We start from the raw sequence: 19,299 nt of genomic DNA, 5'->3' as shown, positions 1-19,299 counted from the left end.
GATATGTGGAGTAGAAATAATATACGAAGTATAAGATAAATTGGATTTTATTCAATGCACGAGAATGTGGTCGTACGGTTGTGTTAGATGATAATGTCTTATTGATAGTCACATGCTTAGAAATGTTAAGTCCCTTTTATAATTCTTCATATAAAGTACATATGATAAGGAATAATGTAGTTAAATTATGTAGTTGGCGGTTTGCCACCTTTAATTTGGTCCAATTAAGAATTAGTGTTACATTGTTATGTGAAATAATAAAATGTCAAAAGCACTTATTATGTACAAAAATAGATAGCAAGTATCACTAGAGATAAGTTGTATTATCGTGTTTTGTATGTTTATCGTAAAAAAGAAAATAAAATAAATAAAAGGGTACAAAATAGACTTGTGAAATAGATGAGATAAATGATTGAGTGATCACAGATTTTGATGAGTATCATCCTAAAACTTTGACTAAGGGTGTTATTTAAACTTATCTTATTAATTAGACTTGATTACCCTTGATTTTCATCTTATATGTACAACTGATTAGTCCTGATTAAGGCTGATTAGACTTGAAACTATTTTTTTTTTTTTTTTTTTTTTTTTTATTTTGTAAGGTAACTAAACACACCATAAAATAAACTAGTAAATCGACATTCATTATGAAACTTGTAATATTTATGTACATAGTGGAGTAATTTTTTTTTATATATTTATTATTTTAACTTTATGTATAAAGATCTAGAAATAATAATGATAGAAACGAGATTTAATTCGATTTAATTTCTAATTTTAGTTATTACTAATCTCCCATCTAAACGACTTTATCAAGTAAGTTGACAACCACAAAGTCCACAAGTACATACGATTGGTGGTGGGACGGCCGTAGGGTGCCAATATATTCTCTCGTGATTGCGAGTTTTCTAAAACTATAAACCCGTGAAGCTCTCATTGTATTTTTCTTAAGACACCATGGACCACCTACATTAACAATAACAATCTGGAAGACTCTACTCTTCACATGACTAATAGAATTCATAGTATCAAAACACATAAACGCTAATTAGCTAATTATGTGGTTTTGTTTGATTTGTCGTTAATTATTGTTAATAATTTTGAGAATAATTAGTTGAAACATGAGTACATTTTTGTTCACAGGTTAATGGGTTCAATATGCGTCAACTTCGAGCTCTACTTGTTTAAGTTCTTTGCATTGGCCTAATTCTTTCTTTCCCAAAAATTAAATTAGGAAGATTTAGAAACCGTCAATACAAGAGTGAAGGATAACTCAAGTGGTTAGAGTTTTCCTTTGGTTTCAGGAGATCTTGAGATCTGAGATCGATTCTTATTACTCGTCCTTGTGGCTCTTTAAACAATAATATGAAATTGTCCTTGTAATTATAGGTATCATTGTATATCTATACTTTTATGTGTCAAAAAGTGCTCCGAAAATAAAGAGGGAATAACCTCAACAATTTCAATACAATACACCAATACGAGTAATGACAAATACAATTAGGATGTCATCCTCTCGAGAGATACACCTTAATTGTCCTTGTAGAGCATCGAGAGGATTTGCAGGCTATTATAGGTATTAATGTATTTCTATACTTTATATATTAAAAGCGTTTCCAAGACAATTGAAAATTATTCTCTTTAAACATTTTTTTTTTACTAACATTATGTAGTTATATATTAAAAGGCATTGCTATAAATGTCTATGTTCTATGTGTACTCCATCACACCAGCATCACGCCACATCATCCTTCAACAATTTTTTATCCATGAGATCATAAACTAAAAATGCATATAAAAAGTTGAACATCAAACCTCATTGAATGAAAACCACATGTATTACCATTTTAGCTAGAAACTAATCATGAGTTCATGACTTATTAATCCACATCATATCATATATATCAATATCATATCACTAATAAATAAAGCCAGTCTCGAGGCCAAGCCACGAGACAGCAACACTTGGCATTTCACTTTTTCGCCAAGTGTCGAGCCACGTAGGCGACAAATAGATTTTATTGTGATAGATATAATGCTAAGTAACCGAATTTTGGATAAATTTTTTAAGATAGATTTGTTGTGTAGAGTTTTATTATCGATATACTTCTATTATTTCATATATACAAAATTAATCATAAAATTTAATAAATATCCTATAACTCAGTTCTATTGCCATCATAAAATTCGTTTCAAAAAGTTCTTTAAAATAAGATCCATTTATAATATATTTATTTTATAAAATTAATAGAGAATTAGTAAAAATCAGTTTTAATCCGTAAAAAAAATTTTAGTTTGGTAAAAAATACTTTCGGTTCAGTAAAATAATTTAAGTTCAATAAAAATAATTTCAATTCAATAATGACATAGATATCTTATTTTATACTATTTGAATAACCTTTTTTGATAAATTAAATATTATATAATAATATATAAAGCTAAACTTTTAGTTAGGCCACGAGACGACACTTGGAATTTGAACTTTTCGCCAAATGTCATGCAACGTAAACAACGATTAATTATTAGTATGACTCGTAGGATGAAAATGTTGGACAGATTTAGATATATTTTGTATGATAAAAAAGTTAGTTTAGAGTTTTATTTTTAATAAAATTTGGATAGATTTTAGGATAAAATTATTGGTTTAGAGTTTTATTTTCGATAAAATACCAATATTTTATATGTACAAATAAAATTATAATCCTATTAAAAAATAAATTATAATTTTCAATAATTATTATCTTAATAATTTATTATTTTTATATCATAATATTTGTGTTAAAGAGTATTTAAAAAAAAATCCATTCATGATATACTTTAAAAATTATAACCTACAACTTTATGATCGGTAGTAATATATTTTTACTTAACAAACTGAGGGTTTCGAATAAAGTCTAGGAGTACTCAAATTATTAAATGTCAATAGAACTGTAAAATTAAATTACTCATCCGATTATGAACATTTAAAGCAGCTAATGTTTCAAACGTGGATAGATTTAGACATTAGTAATAATGCCTTTGAGATTATAATTATTCCTTATAATTATTTTATAAGTAGCTAATTAATGTAAGGATTTTTAAAACATAAGGATATATATTATGGAGGGAACCCAGGGCATCGCCCGGGAGTACGTAGTAGCAGGCCACGACATAGCGACACTTGGCATTCCAGTTTTTTGCCAAGTGTCATGCCACATTGGTGACAAATAGGTATTATTGTGACACATAGGATGCTAAGTAAGAGAATTTTGGATAGATTTTTTTAAGATAAAAACGTTGTATGGACTTTTATTATCGGTATACTTCTAATATTTCATATATATAAAATTAGTTATAACTTTTAATAAATATCTTATAACTCATTATTATTTCCATCATAATATTGGTTTTAAAAAGTTCTTTAAAATGAGATCCATTTATAATATATTATAATAAAAAATAGAAAATCAATAAAAAAAAAAGTTTTAATCAAAAAAATAATTTTAGTTTGGTAAAAATACTTTCAGTTCATTAGAAATAATTTAAGTGCAATAAAAAAATATCAAGTTAATAATAACATTGATATCTATTTACAAATAAAACTACAAAAAGTACACTATTATATAAATAAGCGATATGATAGCGTATTTCTAAATATTTTACATTATCAAAATAGGTTATATGATCGTATTTAACATTCAAGCTAAAAAATTTAGAACAATCCGGGCATCGCCCGGGCACAAAACTAGTAACTAATATATAAAGTTAAACTTTTAGCCAGGTCACGAGACAGCGACACTTGGCATTCCAACTTTTCGCCAAGTGTCACGCCACGTAGGCGACAATTAATTATTAATTGACACAAGGATTTATTTGAATATATTTTTTGTAGAGTAGGATAAAAAAAAGTTCGATAGATTCAATAGGATAAAAAGATAATTTTAGAGTTTTAGTTTCAATAAAATTTGGATAGATTTAGTAGGATAAAAAAGTTATTTTGGAGTTTTGTTTCAATAAAACTTTTGGTTTAGAATTTTATTTTCAATAAAATACCAATATTTCTATACAAATGACGGATCCAAAGAGGTACAAAAGGAAAAAATAAAAAATCAAATAGACCTGTTATTATATATAATCGCTCTCTTAAATCTTAACATGCCACCAGCCTTTCCCTAAATGTTCAGAGAAAATGAAAAGAGATCACAGCTTTAGACAACTCTTCTCTTTGGTTGTACATTATTACTTCTAATTTTTTTTAGATTGTCAAGTGATTATTAATCCATAAAATACCCATAAACGGACAAGTATGATTATCAAGTAATTATTAATCCATGAGTAGAAAATTCAAATAACATATATATTTTAGATAAAAAGTTTTACTTTAACATTCAATAAACAACCCGGGCATCGCACGGGGCACAAAACTAGTTTTTATATAAATACATACAGCATACAATTGTAATGTATTTATTAAATTTAAATCTCTTTGTATATGTCGTATGACTTTTTATTTATGAATCAATCTTTATTCAAAAAAAAAAACATACAACATACAAGTATAAGAATGCAGATTAAAAAAAAATCCAAAATATTTTATTGTTGTCATTGTATTCTAATTAACTCACAATAAAAAATAAAAAAATAAAAAAATTATGAACAAATCGTTTTATTCACACCCTAGTTTAAAAAATTACAAGATGTCCTACATCTGCTATCGAATCTAGTGCTCTATTTGTTTCTCTATAATGACTTATTTCTCAATGCTCAAACTTGGGAAGTATCTTTATGCTGATGAGGATGCTTTGGATCAAATTCCACTAAGACCAAATTCCTTGAACTAATTTTTTATGTGTATCAAAAAGCGCTCTCGAAAATAAAGAGGGAATAACCTCAATAATGTTAGGTTTTCAAGTAATTCAATAACAAGAACTACTGTAACAATTGTGGGAACAAAACCTAACTATGTGTAATTAATAATGAATTATACAATAATCCAAATACAATTCAATGTACTACAACCAAACACCAATTAATCAAAGTATTACAGAAAAACACAATGAAAACACTAGTTGTGAAAGATTATATACTTGCCTCTACTCCAAGCCTTAACAACCAACATGAACATGAGAAAACCGGTGACCACTTGAGTCTAATTCCTTGATACACTGTCTTAGGCGTGTAAAAACTTTCCTAAAGAGTTTAATTTCCCCCACAATGGTGCTTGGGTTTAATCCGGATTTACTCTTTGAGATACAAAAGACAGCCCAACGTTCTTTGCACTTAAGAATCGAAGAAAAGATGATCAATTCACAAATAGGATTAACTGGAAGAGATTTCTCACAAAAGTTTGCAAGAAGTTTGTGAGGAATTGTGAAGAATCCTTAGGGAGAGAAGAAGAATAATTTTCTGTACTTCTCAAATCTCGGAAAAAACAAGCCTTTTATTAAAGACTTAACCGTCAGAATTTCGCGAAAACAGACTGGCGCAGGCGCGCCTCTCCTGAACTTGCAAAATTCACAAAGGAAGGCAGAGTGGTACGAGATTTAGGCGCTAGCGCGCCATCTATGACGCGCGGGCGCGCCACCAGACGCGCGACCGCGCCAACTGCACCCTTCCAAATATCCAAATTCCAGTGAGGTCCGCGGTTTAGGCGCGACCTCAGCACGACAGCGCGTATCTAGCGCGGGCGCTACTCATGGTTCGCGAGCGCACAACCATAAAAACTCTAAATATTCCAAAAAATAATTCCAATACAATACAATATGAGTAATGGGAAATACAATTAGGATGTCATCCTCTCGAGAGATATACCTTAATTGTCTGTGTAGAGCATCGAGGGGATTTGCAGGCTATTATAGGTATCAATGTATATTTATACCTTATATATTAAAAGCGTTCCCGAGAATAAAGAGGAAATAGCCTCAACAATTCCAAGACAATTAAAATTATTCTCTTTAAATCATTTTTTTTTACTAACATCTGTAATATATATTAAAAGATGTTTCTAAATTTGTGTATGTGCCAAGTGTGACCTTTAACATCATGCCACAACATCATTCAATGAATTAAAAATGCATACAAAGAGATTCGAACCTAAAACCTCATTGAATGAAAACAACATGTATTACCATCTTAGCTAGAAATAAATCATGTCCTATTAATTCACATTTATATAAATACAAGTATTAAAATGTAGAATAAAAACAAAATAAATCCAAAATGAGTTATTTTTGTCATTGTATTCTAATTTACCCACAATATAAAAGTTAACCAGACATTTAAAGTGTCTAATATAAAAATGAAAGGAGCGAAACCCGGGTCACACACTAGTTATATATAGTTATGTAATTATATATTAAAAGGAATTTCTAAAAATGTCTATGTTCCATGTTTACTCCTTCTTACACCAACATCATGCCACATCATCATTCAACAATCTTTACCAATGAGATCATAAACTAAAAATGCATATAAAGAGTTTTGAACACCAAACTTCATTGAATTGAACACCAAACCTCATTGAATGAAAACCACATGTATTACCATTTTAGCTAGAATTTAATCATGAGTTCGTGACTTATTAATCCACATTTTTATATAATTACATACAACATACAAGTATAAGAATGCTAATTAAAAATAATCCAAAATATTTTAGGAAAAATTGCTCAGAATAATCCCACCTTTGTCTCATCCACCTAAAATAATCTCACCTTTTAGTTATTTTTGAATAATTCGACCTTAATACCCAATCCGCTCCCAATGGTCCTGAGTGATCGGTTATCTGATAAATAGGTATTTTTTTTTGGTTTAAAGGACACGTGTCACCATATAATTTGTCTAAAATTTTAAATTAAAATAAAAATTGAATTTAAAAATAAAATAAAATTTGGTAGACACCTAGCAACTCCCTTCCCTAGCCCCAACCATGTGAGATCGGAGTAGTAACCGTGAGATTAGAGCAACAACCGTGAGATCGGAGCTCGCAGCGTCACCATCACGCTATTGTGGGTGGTCTGGGCGGCCGAAATCGGGGTGGGGGAAGGTGAGGGAGGTCGAAATCTGGGCGGTGGACGGTGTGGGAGGTCGAACTTGATCCGGGGTAAGGGGAGTGAGGTCGGGATCGGGTTAGGGAAGGGGAGAGGTGTCGAAATCGGGACGGGGGAAGGGGAGGGGGCCAGGATCCGGATGGAGATGGGGTTTTCGATGGTGGCCTGGGGAGATGATTTTATGGCTCGCCGGTGGTGATTTAAACGTTGCTTGGGTTTTGTGAGGGAGGGAGGCGGGTTGGTGGTTTAGGGGAGGGGTTCAAGCGCCGGCGCTAGCGCTGGGGTTGGGGGTCTAGGTGGCCTGAACCACGGGGCAGGTGAGTCAAGGGCGGCGGGGAAGGCTTGGTCTGGTGGTGGTGGTTCTTTACAAAAATTTATTATTTTATGTTATTTTTATTTTTTTTACAAATCGTAGGCTAACACGTGTTAATTAACTTGTTATAACAAGTTACATGACTGGTTGAGACCATTTTGAGCGGATTAATATCAAAGGTCAAATTATTAAAAAATAATCGAAAGGTGGGATTATTTTGGGCGGATGAGGCAAAAGTGGGATTATTCTGGGCAATTTTTCCAATATTTTATTGTTGTCATTATATTCTAATTTATTCACAATAAAAAAATAAAAATAAAATAACAAGTCTTTTTAAGTGTTATGTAAAAAAGAATTATTCAAAGTATAATCGGGAGCAAAGTCCAATTCACGCACTAGTTTAAGAAATTACAAGATATTCTACATCTGCTATCGAATCTAGTGCTCTATTTGTTTCTCTATCTATGATGACTTATTTCTCAATGCTCGACTTTTGGAGTAGTTTCTTCATGCTGATGAGGATGTTTTGGATCAAATTCCAATGAGACCAAATTCCTTGAACTAAGTTTAGAGTCCTTTCCCTAAATATTGTTGGGAAAACACGCAATTCCCAAAATACAGCCAATCTTTTTTTAATTCCCAAATTACCGTCCACGTCAGCTAAAGGAAAAAACCGAGGGTTTTTTTTTTTATCGGTTCAGCAACAAACCGCTACTTGAAGTAGCGGTGTTTTGGGAATAAACCGCTACTTCAAGTAGCGGTGTATGAAATTGAAACCGCTACTTGAAGTAGCGGTTTTCCATTTTATGTAAATAAAAAAAAAAATTATTTTACCTCCATTGATGAACCTCCACTTCAATGTGTAGCAATCCCAAGATTGTGCTTCATAGCAGAACCCGTACCCGATTTATCATGACCGTGACCCGAATTACCATTACTTGTGGATGCAGTGGGACCACCACCATTGAAAGAGGATTGTTCTTGGTGGTGTTGATTCCCAGATGGGTTTGCACTTGCTACCATTCCAAATTCAAGCTAAATTTCAACAAATTCACACTTTATAATCACCCAAAAACTCGATTTTCCGCCATAAATCGAATATCCAGATGATAAAAATGTCAAATTTCTTGATTTCTTCAAATGGGGTTTTGCAATTATGCAGGAAAATTGATGAATTTGAGGGAAAATTGAAAAGGGGTGTAAAAAGTGAGGGGAATTCACAAAGGTTTTGGAGGAGAGAGAGAAAGAGAGTATAAAATTAAGGATTGTACGGAAGAAAGAAGGAGAAAAAGGAGGAAATAGTAGTAGAAAATTTCAATTCGAAAACCGCTACTTGAATTAGCGGTGTTTCGAGACAAACCGCTACTTGAAGTAGCGGTTTATTCCCAGAACACCTCTACTTCAAGTAACAGTTTGTTGTTAGACCGATAAAAAAAAATCGGTTTCTTTCCGTTAGCTGACGTGGACGGTAATTTGGGAATTAAAAAAAGATTGGCTGTATTTTGGAATTAGTTCCCAACATTATTTAGGAAAAGGACTCTTAATTTTACCATTACTAGATTATCGCCTTCTATTACAAGTCTTAATAGATAATCATTCATATTTTATTATATTCGTCTTGTTGTTAATTGAAACGAACAAAACTAAAAATAGCAACTTTATATGAAGTATATCATATGGAACTCAAAGTCATCAAAGAATCAAATTCTTTCTATTAACAGGAGAATCTAATTCGTTAGTGTTAAAAATAGAATTGGTCAAAAAATACTCAAATGCTAATGTTATGACAATATCTTTGGTAACCTTGATATTCACACTAACTAATCATCATACATATCGTTCAAGCAAAGAAACTTAACACAAAAAAGTTGCTGTCACATTACAGTGCCACCATCTACACTCCACTCTTCTTCCACCACTTTCTAGTTGTCACTTCTTCAGTATTCCTCAATTTTATTTTTAATTTATTTTTTAAATAAATGTGCCCTTCTTCTTACTTTCCCATTTTCTGTATCTCATGATATTCTTGCATCAAAGTTCTGCACTTTTGATCAAACCCTCAAATCCCATTTCATGGAGATCTGATTGTAAGCTTAAAAACAGCAAAAACCCAGTTCAATTTTATGCTTTAAAACCCATTTCTTGCAGATTTCAGCAGAAAAAAGGGTTCTTTCAGCACAAATTTTTAAGCAGCAGTAGTAGTAGTATACAGGAAAAATCTGATAGTTTTTTGATGATGGAGTTTCTTAGTAAATTGGGAATTGGGTGTTTTGGGAATAGGAAAGATAAGCAATTGCAGCAATTAGGGCAGAAGACAGAGACTGAGTCTGTTGCTGGTGGGCAGGATGTTGTGGATTCTGCCATGGTTGAGGCTAAGCTCTCTCCTAAGCATCTTGTTGTCATGGTTAATGGTCTTATTGGAAGGTCCTCTCTCTCTCTCCTATTCTTACATTCGTTTTGTAATTCTTATAATGTTCATTGATTTTTGTAATGATATGATAGATGATATTGCTAGGTTGATGATTAATCCATGATTGCATATTATGTTAGAGGGTTAGAGTATAGTAGTAATTGTTTTTTGAGGGTAGTAACTAGTAACTAAGTAAGTAACTCAACCGAATCATTGAACTTGTGGGTTAACTCCGAAACTCGAGTTTGAGAATTTGCACCATGTGGAAGAACCAATTTTAGTTGAAAGTTTTAAAGAGCTAAGAACTTGTTATGTGTATATCTTGTTACAGTCGCTAGGGATGCTTGTTTGATGGCAATGCCGATAGGAAGTTGGATTTAAATGATAAGGAATTTGAGGATAATCAAAATTTACAAATGCTAAAAATGTGCTAGTTCATTTTTAAAGATAAAGGGTTTGAGGAAGCATATCAATCCTTAGTGGAAATTTTATGAGACAAATTACCCTATTGTGCTTAATTAAATTATGTTTGATAAAGGATTTTGAAGCTTTTAGTCAAGAGAATCATATGTTGGACGATAAGACAATTATTGGTAGTGTTACATTGTTTAAATTTTGAATGATGTGGTAAATGGACCATCGATTTGAAGTTAGCAAAATAAATTGAAAGAGGGAGAGTGATTGTGAAGAAGGATAGTAAATGTAGTATTGGTGAATGGGTATGCCTTTTTGGTCATTTCTATAAAAATTGGGTTAATGTGGGGATGAGAGTGATTTAGATATACGTTTTCTTAAAGACCTTGTGAAAAATGAAATAGAAGGCTCCTTTTATTGGATTAGGGCCAAACAAATGAAAAGAAATGAGTCCAGTTCAGTCATTTTAAGCAGGGGAGATAACAAGTGCCACTTTAACTAGTTTAGTAAGCATTTTTATAAGTAATCTGGTTGACCAGGTAGGTGACAGATTGACATGTATGAGGAAATTATGGGAACTAAAGAAATAACTTCTAGGTCTGTTATTTGACACATAGGATGAGATATTTTTGTTTGATGTTATGTAATATGGAGTATGTATGAGCAGACAATTTTTTTCAACTGATGTCAGCAATTGGGCAGTGTTCATGTTTATTTTCTTACATATTATATGTGCTTTGCAGCCTTCGCTAGCAAGGTTTGTTCACTCTTTTATGGAAATAGCTTCTTTTTGTAAAATTACAGATACAAAATCATTTGTGTGTTTATCGGCAACAGTGGTTTAATTTGTACTTGAACCACTGACTAAGTGATAAATATGTATCAATTTGTTATTCCTTGTCCCACAAAATGACAAAAAGAAAAGATATTAACTGAGAAGATTGAACCTTCCATCATGCCTTGTCACCCGTTATCGTTTAGTGCTGAATTAGCCAAAAGATAGAAGTTGTTAATACCTTGTTTTTCTGCCCTTCTATATGCCTATAATCCTATAACTCACCGTTCTCTATCTGTATAAAGTGGTTCAGTTTCATCGTTATGGTTTTGTACTGCTAAAACTTTTAAGAAATGTTTCACCATGCTTTGGCAGCTTGATTTTTTTAATTTTCTCCATTCTGAAATCTATAGTACTTAATAATATATTTTTTGGTGCCCCTCTGTATAATTATACACTTGCTACACATACTTACTTGACTTGTGAACACTTATAATGTAGTGCCACTGACTGGAAATTTGCTGCTGATCAATTTGTGAAGCAGCTCCCTGACAAAGTAATGGTGCATTGTGAGTTCTATTTCGTCCCTCCTGCTCCATACTTAAACTTTACTTTTCAGGGAGGCTTCCTACTCTAGTCTTATTACTGATCTATCCAGAAATTATTATAAGCTTTTCTTTTTTTAGACATGAATTGTTACCACTTACCAGCCTTTCATCCATTCATATAAAAAAGAGTTATTATTTATTAGTTTTAGTTAGGAAGCTAGTTTTCTCTTTATATTCACCAAAAAAATTTGCCAAAGTTAACATTCGTGTTTGCTGCAGGTAGTCAATGCAACACCGCTACATTGACATTTGATGGTGTTGATTTGATGGGTGAACGTCTTGCTGATGAGGTATTTGGGTAATAGCTATTTCATCCTCATAGCCTAAGTTACCTGTAATTATTTGCCTTGTCTTCCTTGTGAATAGCCTATGCTTTCTGCTCCTTACGAGACTTTAGTGATGATATGTTCATACTTTGCACAACTGCAGGTATCCACTGTTATCAGCCACAGGCCTGGGTTGCAGAAGATTTCATTTATTTCACATTCTTTAGGGGGTCTTGTTGCAAGGCATGCTATTGGAAAGCTGTATGAACCTCAGGAAACATCGAACATTTTGGTTGCAAAGGGAAACTACTTTGAAGATGAGACTTTAAGTTGTAGTGTGGAAAAGGTTGGGGAAGACTGCCAAGGTAGAATTGCTGGACTGGAACCCATGAATTTTATCACTGTTGCAACTCCACATCTGGGTTCACGAGGACACAGACAGGTAGGTACTTCAGCTAGACTTGCATAATGTTTCTTCTTAACTTGTGCGTACTGTTATTTCTCATATGAATTCCTCAATAGCCATTTAGAATGTTAATTGAGCTTGTGAGTTGTGACTACAAAACAAGCCTGATATTAGTTTATCTCGAGCTTACTTTTCAGTTTATAGTTCAGGAATGCACTCTGAAAACTCATTAAACAACACTTTTGACCATCTTTGTCTTGATACTGTCTTGCAGTAGTCATATTATGTGGCGGAGCCAGGAATTTCAAACCGGGGGGACAAATAGACATCGTTTAGTCTGATAAAAATGTTGGAACAAATAGATACTTAAATAAATAGTTAAAGTTCTACAACTCAAAAAAAACCAAAATATGGAGTACTTAGTCAAAAAAACCTACATTATATACCAACTCTTCCTCCATAAAAGTATTTGATTATGGGTTCAGAATTTTTGGAAAATCCGAACATTAAGAATTATTGAAAAAGTCAGAACATTAAATTATATAGCTTCATAATGCCCTATTACAAGTTTACAACCTTAATTTGGGGTAATGACATGTTCATGGTATAAAAATAAAGAATGTAAAATTGCAGTATCAAGGATTGAACTCTAATCTCTTGTATATAAGCTCATGTCAGTAGCTATGAAAGCAATGAATGGTTGTTGTAATAATCCCGTGGGTTTTAAAATTATATTTTATCATTCTGTACTTATTCAAAAATAAGAGATAAAATGAACTCCCGTGGGGATTGATCCCGCATTCACGAGGCTCTACAAGTGCTACTTTGACCTCTGATCCATTTCATTTGGTATAAATCATTATGCACAAAATAATCTATTTGAATGATTTTTTTTTTCTTAAAAAAAAAAAAAAAATGGTTGTCCCACGCTGGCTCCACCACTCATATAGGATGTCTAGTCATTTTTACAACACTGTCATTGGATTAACTCTTCCTTTTCTTTGTCAAACTTGGTGGATGCCATGCCTATTTTATTGGGTGCTCTGTGCCTAAGGTTGAACAGAACTCAGTTTAGAATGTCATACATAGTCTATGCTAAGATGTTGGCTAGCTGTTGGCAAGCATATTTGCTTAGTATATACTACCTCCATTTTTTTTAGTTGACACGTTTTGACTTTAGCACTATTCACTCACTCCCCTTTGACCGTGTTTTGTGCTTTATACGTAATGAAAAATATAGTCGTGTGGGATCTTGTTAGATTCGTCAAGATATATATATTTTTAGAATATCAACTTTATATGATTTTTGTTTATCGGTAATTAAAGATATTAATGGTTGAAGTTGTGCATTGGCAAACGTGACTAAATAAACGTGTCAACTAAAAAGAAACAGAGGAAGTATTTGCATATTAAGTTTGTTGTATGGAGTAATGTTTATAAAGACCTTGTATGTGTTGTGCTCCAGAATTCTCCTTTTGAGATACTATCATTTCTTGATTTGAATCTGAGAGGCTTGATCGGGTGAGATGTGGCACATTTCTTTGTCTGAACGTAGTATGTAGACCAAGGCCAACCAAAGTTCATGATTTAGTCATTTAACTCCCATGAACATTCATATTATGATTCAATTTAGGAGTCCTGCTAGCATATTCTCTTGGATGATTTGACTTTTATGATGTGCTTGAGACGTTGAGAGATATATTAGCCTATGTTGTCCTGCGCATGTTATATGAAATTATGAACATTATAGGAGGAAATTTTGAATTCATCTCATGGAAATTTCTTTTTGCTCTATGTTTCTTACCTCCAATGTTGAACATATTTTGTACGGAAACGGATACGGGGACAAAAACGGGTACGGGTCTGGGGACGGGGACGGGATACGGCAAAATCAAAATTTCCAAAAATGGGTATTGCTAGCATGGCTAGTAGGCTGGTTCAGTTTGACCCCATTTCTCTAGGTGATGCTGTAGAAAAGCTAGCATGGCTGTTCCCCATGCATAAGTAGCAGATTTAGTATTTGGATCACTTAGCACTTTAAAGAAGGGGGCATACATACTTAGCCCATCGGTGGACGACATTATGAAGCACCATACAATGAGCATCAATAATGCCATCTTTTGCCTCTTCCAGTCGAGCTCCTTGTTGTATATAATCTTATATAATTTGGTTGGTGAAACAAGAGTGATCTCCCCATCTTCGAATACAGTAGCAGAATGCTTATTACTGTATTGTTGGATGAGCACCGATTTGCCGTCAATGGGCAATTTAACTAGGAATAACTCATCTTGTAGTGTTATTCCTAGTTTATGCCCATTAATGTCAAAGGCGTTGGAAGTGTGATTGTAATAGCCCAACACCTTTGACACAAAAGACGACAAATTTTTAACCTTAGTCTATTTGACTGATTTTCCCATTAATGACAAAATTGAAGGAAAATCAGTCAAATAGACCAAGGTCAAAAATTTGTCATCTATTGTGTCAAAGGTGTTGGGCTATTACAATCACACTTCCAGCACCTTTGACATTAATGGGCATAAACTAGGAATAACACTACAAGATGTGTTATTTTTAGTTAAATTGCCCATTGACGGCAAATCGGTCCTTATCCAACAATACACTAATAAGCATTTTGCTACTATATTCGAAGATGAGGAGATCACTCTTATTTCACCAACCAAATTATATAAGATTATCTTCAACAACGAGTTTGACTGGAAGAGGCGGAAGATGACATTATTGATGCTCGTTAAACCGTGCTTCATAATGTCGTTCACTGATGGACTAAGTATGTATGTCCCCTTCTTTGAAGTGCTGAGTGATCCAGATACTACATCTGCCACTTATGCATGGGGAGCAGCCATGCTAGCTTTTCTTCAGCATCTCCCGGAGAAATGGGGTCAATTTGAGGAGGACAAAGTAGCATGGCTAGTAGGAGATCACTATGAATGATAGAGGTAGCTAGTAGGCTGGTTTAGTTTTCAAGCTAAGTTTACCTTTTCGGGTGTGACCTTGAACTGGCTTAGTCTAGGCATAAACTCTAGGTTAAGGGCTAGATCCTGAATATTGCCCGGATGATGTAAGTCTAAATACACCCACCTGGAATATAGGTTGATGGATTCAAACTTTTTAGAACGGGTTACGAGTTACACTAGAAAACTCACGAAACGGGATAGATAACCAAAACTCAAGAACACACTCAAAGTTTTGGGATCTTAGGCAAGAACTCAAGACACACTCAAAGTTCACCCTAATCTTATAACTCAAGAATAAACTCAAAGCAAACTGCTAAAAACACTCGGTTTTTTTTTTTTATCAATAATCAAAAGCTGTCATTCTCTTGTTATTATCTCCCTATTTATAGGCAATATGGGCAGCAAGGCAACTGAAAGGTTACAACTTAACATCTCCCTAAAACCGTCCACATTCAACGGTTACAAAAACTAAATAAAACTCTCTTAATTCACTCCTTTGTAACACCTACTTAAATGGACAGTTACAAATCAGCAATTAAGAGTTACACTTACTCTTAATCACACATAAACTTATGGCTAAAAAAGAGAGGAAGTTAGTAACTCCTCTAAGCCTTATTACAACCTAAATAAACGATAAAGCAAACTTAATTATATAGCCCAAAATAGCAAATGGCCATGCACACATAAATAGTACTCCTTTGTGGGCTTCAAGTGATCTCCCAAGTGAGCAAAGTAACAAATTCGGGCTTGAGAGAAAATGGACTAAATCCAAGAGTTTCTAACACAAAGGCAACTCGTTCTTGATCCATGGAGCTTCTAAGTGGATTGCTTAATCTTGGATCACTGGATCAGCCTAGGCACAGCCTGGTTCATTGGACTGTCTTTTTAAAATATTGAAGGACTTGGGAAAAAAAAGGATAAAATACCCAACCTTCCACCTCAAGGGTCTGTTGAGGCCTGGTACTGGTCCAATTCTGGTTCAGTGTGTTCTGAACCACCCAGTTTTGTACCTCGTCCATCTAAGTCTAGGGCTCTGTGTCCAGCTTTGCTGATTCATTTCTCAATTTGTTTTAAACATTTTTTGAGAGCCATCTGGAGTGTAGTTAAAAACCTTAATCTCATCCACAACTTGTTTTAACCACAGTTACCTTTCCTTTGTGGCGTCCTTTTCTTGGAGAAACAAGCTTCACAAACTGCGCACTTGATTGCTGGAAGGTCTGGAAAGCATCTCTTTCTAACTGATACTGAAGAAGGCAAACCTCCACTTCTTGTTCGTATGGCTTCTGATTCATATGAACTAAGATTCATGTTGGTATATCATTAGTTATCTCAAAATTGACTTGTAAATATAGACTTTTTCATAATATAATCTGGTTATTTTTTGGACCTTCACAGTTCTGCTTTACGATCTTTCAAGCGGCGTGTTGCTTATGCTAACGTTAACTTTGATCGTATCCTTTGTAGTTAAAATTTGATTTTTCCTTCTTTTGTTATGCGAGCTATATAAGCCATTGGATGCAATATTCTGTTGTTCCTGACTGCTTGTTCAGATGTAGTTGGGTGGAGCACCTCTTCAATCCGCAGGCAGCATGAACTACCTAAGGTTGATGTTTCTTTGTCCTGATCATATTTCACTTTTACCAAAATATTCTTTAGTCTTTGACAAAAAAAAAAAAAAAAAAAAAATAGTAATCATCAAACTTACTTTTTCCCTCCATGTTATAGTCTAATTTACTCGCAAACGATGACAAGTACCCTCATATTGTTTACATTGAGCATGACACTCCGGATAACGGTCGCCATAAAGTGTCTTCAAACGCTGATAACCAGTCACTTGACTATGAAGGTCTGTTTTTACCTGCAAATTGGATATTCGGCTGTGTGTTGGATAGATCCTAGCTACTGGTTAATTCTGTTTTGTAAATTGGAATATTAAATATCTCATCATATACATATAATTTTCAAGGACATTATTGATTCTTTTCCTATAAAAAAAGTACATTATTGATTCTTGAACTTCCTCATACCTGGGGGCAATATCATTTCCAAGTCTTTTCTATTATATGTGGATCAATACTGAGGGCACATTGGTTAAAACGAGCTTTCTTTGGTCTGTATGCTCCGTTTTCTTATCAGTTTCTTATTCTTTTTTTTTTTTTTTTTTTTTTTTTTTTTTTTTTTTTTTTTTCTGGCCCCTTGTAGAGGAGATGATCAGAGGTCTTAACCAAGTACCTTGGGAACGTGTAGATGTTAGCTTCCATCAGAGCAGACAGCGATACATTGCACATAATACCATTCAGGCAAGTGACAAACCAAATGCATGTGCTGCATTCTCACAGTGTGCTACCTTGTACTGTTGTATTTATGTTCTACTCAGTTATTGTAGATGCGCAAGTTAAGAAAACAATCGTATTGAAGATTGTGAGTGGGTGTAATATAGAGCAGAATAAAGTAAGAGAGAATGCAAAAAGGTGAATAAAGTAAAAGAGTGTATGTAAAGGTGAAATTATACAAGTCTTGGGTGAGATGTGGTTTCAAATCTCTTGGGATTCTGGTGAGGGTTTTTCCTTTATCCCATATCCCCTGGCGGACCCTATTATCAAGATAGATTGTAGAAGTTATATGTGAAGTTTTGTTTGAGCTTGACCTCCTATGATATGTTTTCCTTCTTTTGTTTTCCTGGAGGCAGTGCTCCGGAACTGTAATTGTTGCTTTAAAAAATAAGAAACTGAAGGCTAGTCAGGATAAATAACATATACCTAGAAGCGGACTGCAAAATGCTCACTAATTCATCTTTTTTCATATATCTTACAATGGAATGGCTACTGATAGTTGTATTTCTTCGATAAACATAGGTGAAGAGCTATTGGTTGAATTCTGATGGTGCAGATGTTATCTACCATATGATCAACAACTTCCTGGTTTAATCTCCATCATAAATCGCTCCTTATCTTGCGTACCATGGGTTTGTCTGAATTGTAAACTTATAATGCTTTACTCTGCATTTCTTAGACTAGATATAGCTGCACATGTTGTATTTTACCGAAAATTCTGCTCATGTACGTCTGTTAGATGTCATTTTTGGAATTTAGAACGCTGTTACTCCGTATTAGTATATGATCGTTGTAATTATTACCTTTTTCATCTATCACAGCCAATGGTCAATGCGACCTCTGTGTTATGTAGGAGCTCTCATTTTTCCTACAAAAGAGCTTTTTTTTTTCCCTGTACTCTCCAATGACAATATTACTGAAAGTATTCAATATATATCAAGGTATGTATTTTCTGATGGTGTTGATATACAAGGATGACTCAGACAGAATAGACGACTTTGTAATGTGTCTGTGTTGGTTATGGAGATCATTGCTCTCGTTACTTTCTATTCATATGAAATCAACAATCGACTCTGCTGTTCCATTTAGTTGAAAGTGAATGTCTCTGGTTCGTGCTTTCTAGGCGAGTGTTAACCTGTTAAACTGTTTGAACTATCTGGTCTTTCTTTGATTTATTTTCGTTTTTTGATATGATAGATATTCTTATTTCCCTAAGTCAGGAGCTAGAAGAACCAGCAAAGTGTTGAGAAAGATGCTTTTGAAACAAATTGTGCATAAAATTGCTCTATGCTCTTTGTATTCTTCCAAAGCGACAGGCTTGCTAGTATGATGTATCAACTAACTTTTTTTTTTTCTTTTTTTTTTTCTGAAATTATCAACTTCCTTTTGTTGATTGTTTATCTACAAATGGCTGAAGCTTTGGAACCAATAGTCAGGGGCGGAGCTAGAAGGGGACGAGTGGGGACACTTGTCCCCCCATTTTCAAAAAAAAAAAATTAAAAAAAAAATTAAAAAAAAAATCGCTGGATGTGAACGCTAGAACGGATGAAACGAAGAACTGAAGAAGCACTGCTCCATCTTCACTCGAGTACTCGACCATTACTCCAGTAGATCGACCGCCGTCGGCTTTCCGTTCTTCGCTGATGTGCTGCGACGCTGCCTCAGTCATCACCAGCCACTCAGCCAGTCCAGCCTCTAGTAGTCAGTACTTAGTAGATTGACCGTCCTCGGTGGCTCGGTTAGTTGGTCCTCTGTCCTCACCAGTCACCAC

The 19,299-nt window shown here is 33.9% G+C and overlaps 1 protein-coding gene across 1 annotated transcript; it reads left to right on the top strand.

Moving 5' to 3' along the window:
• Nucleotides 1-9,155: 9,155 nt before the first annotated feature.
• On the top strand, nucleotides 9,156-19,036 carry LOC110720636. The gene is made up of 10 exons (XM_021899687.1): nucleotides 9,156-9,765; nucleotides 11,442-11,509; nucleotides 11,768-11,838; nucleotides 11,978-12,256; nucleotides 16,340-16,503; nucleotides 16,591-16,646; nucleotides 16,746-16,798; nucleotides 16,921-17,041; nucleotides 17,398-17,495; nucleotides 18,051-19,036. The coding sequence occupies exons 1-10, from the start codon at nucleotides 9,359-9,361 to the stop codon at nucleotides 18,120-18,122; spliced, it is 1,389 nt and encodes a 462-aa protein (XP_021755379.1). The 5' UTR covers nucleotides 9,156-9,358; the 3' UTR covers nucleotides 18,123-19,036.
• Nucleotides 19,037-19,299: the final 263 nt, after the last annotated feature.

Source organism: Chenopodium quinoa, unplaced genomic scaffold (assembly GCF_001683475.1).
Source record: "Chenopodium quinoa cultivar QQ74 unplaced genomic scaffold, ASM168347v1, whole genome shotgun sequence".
Classification (NCBI taxonomy): Eukaryota; Viridiplantae; Streptophyta; class Magnoliopsida; order Caryophyllales; family Amaranthaceae; genus Chenopodium; species Chenopodium quinoa.
The sequence above is the reverse complement of the archived record's forward strand: the minus strand, read 5'-3'. Positions and strand labels throughout refer to the sequence as shown.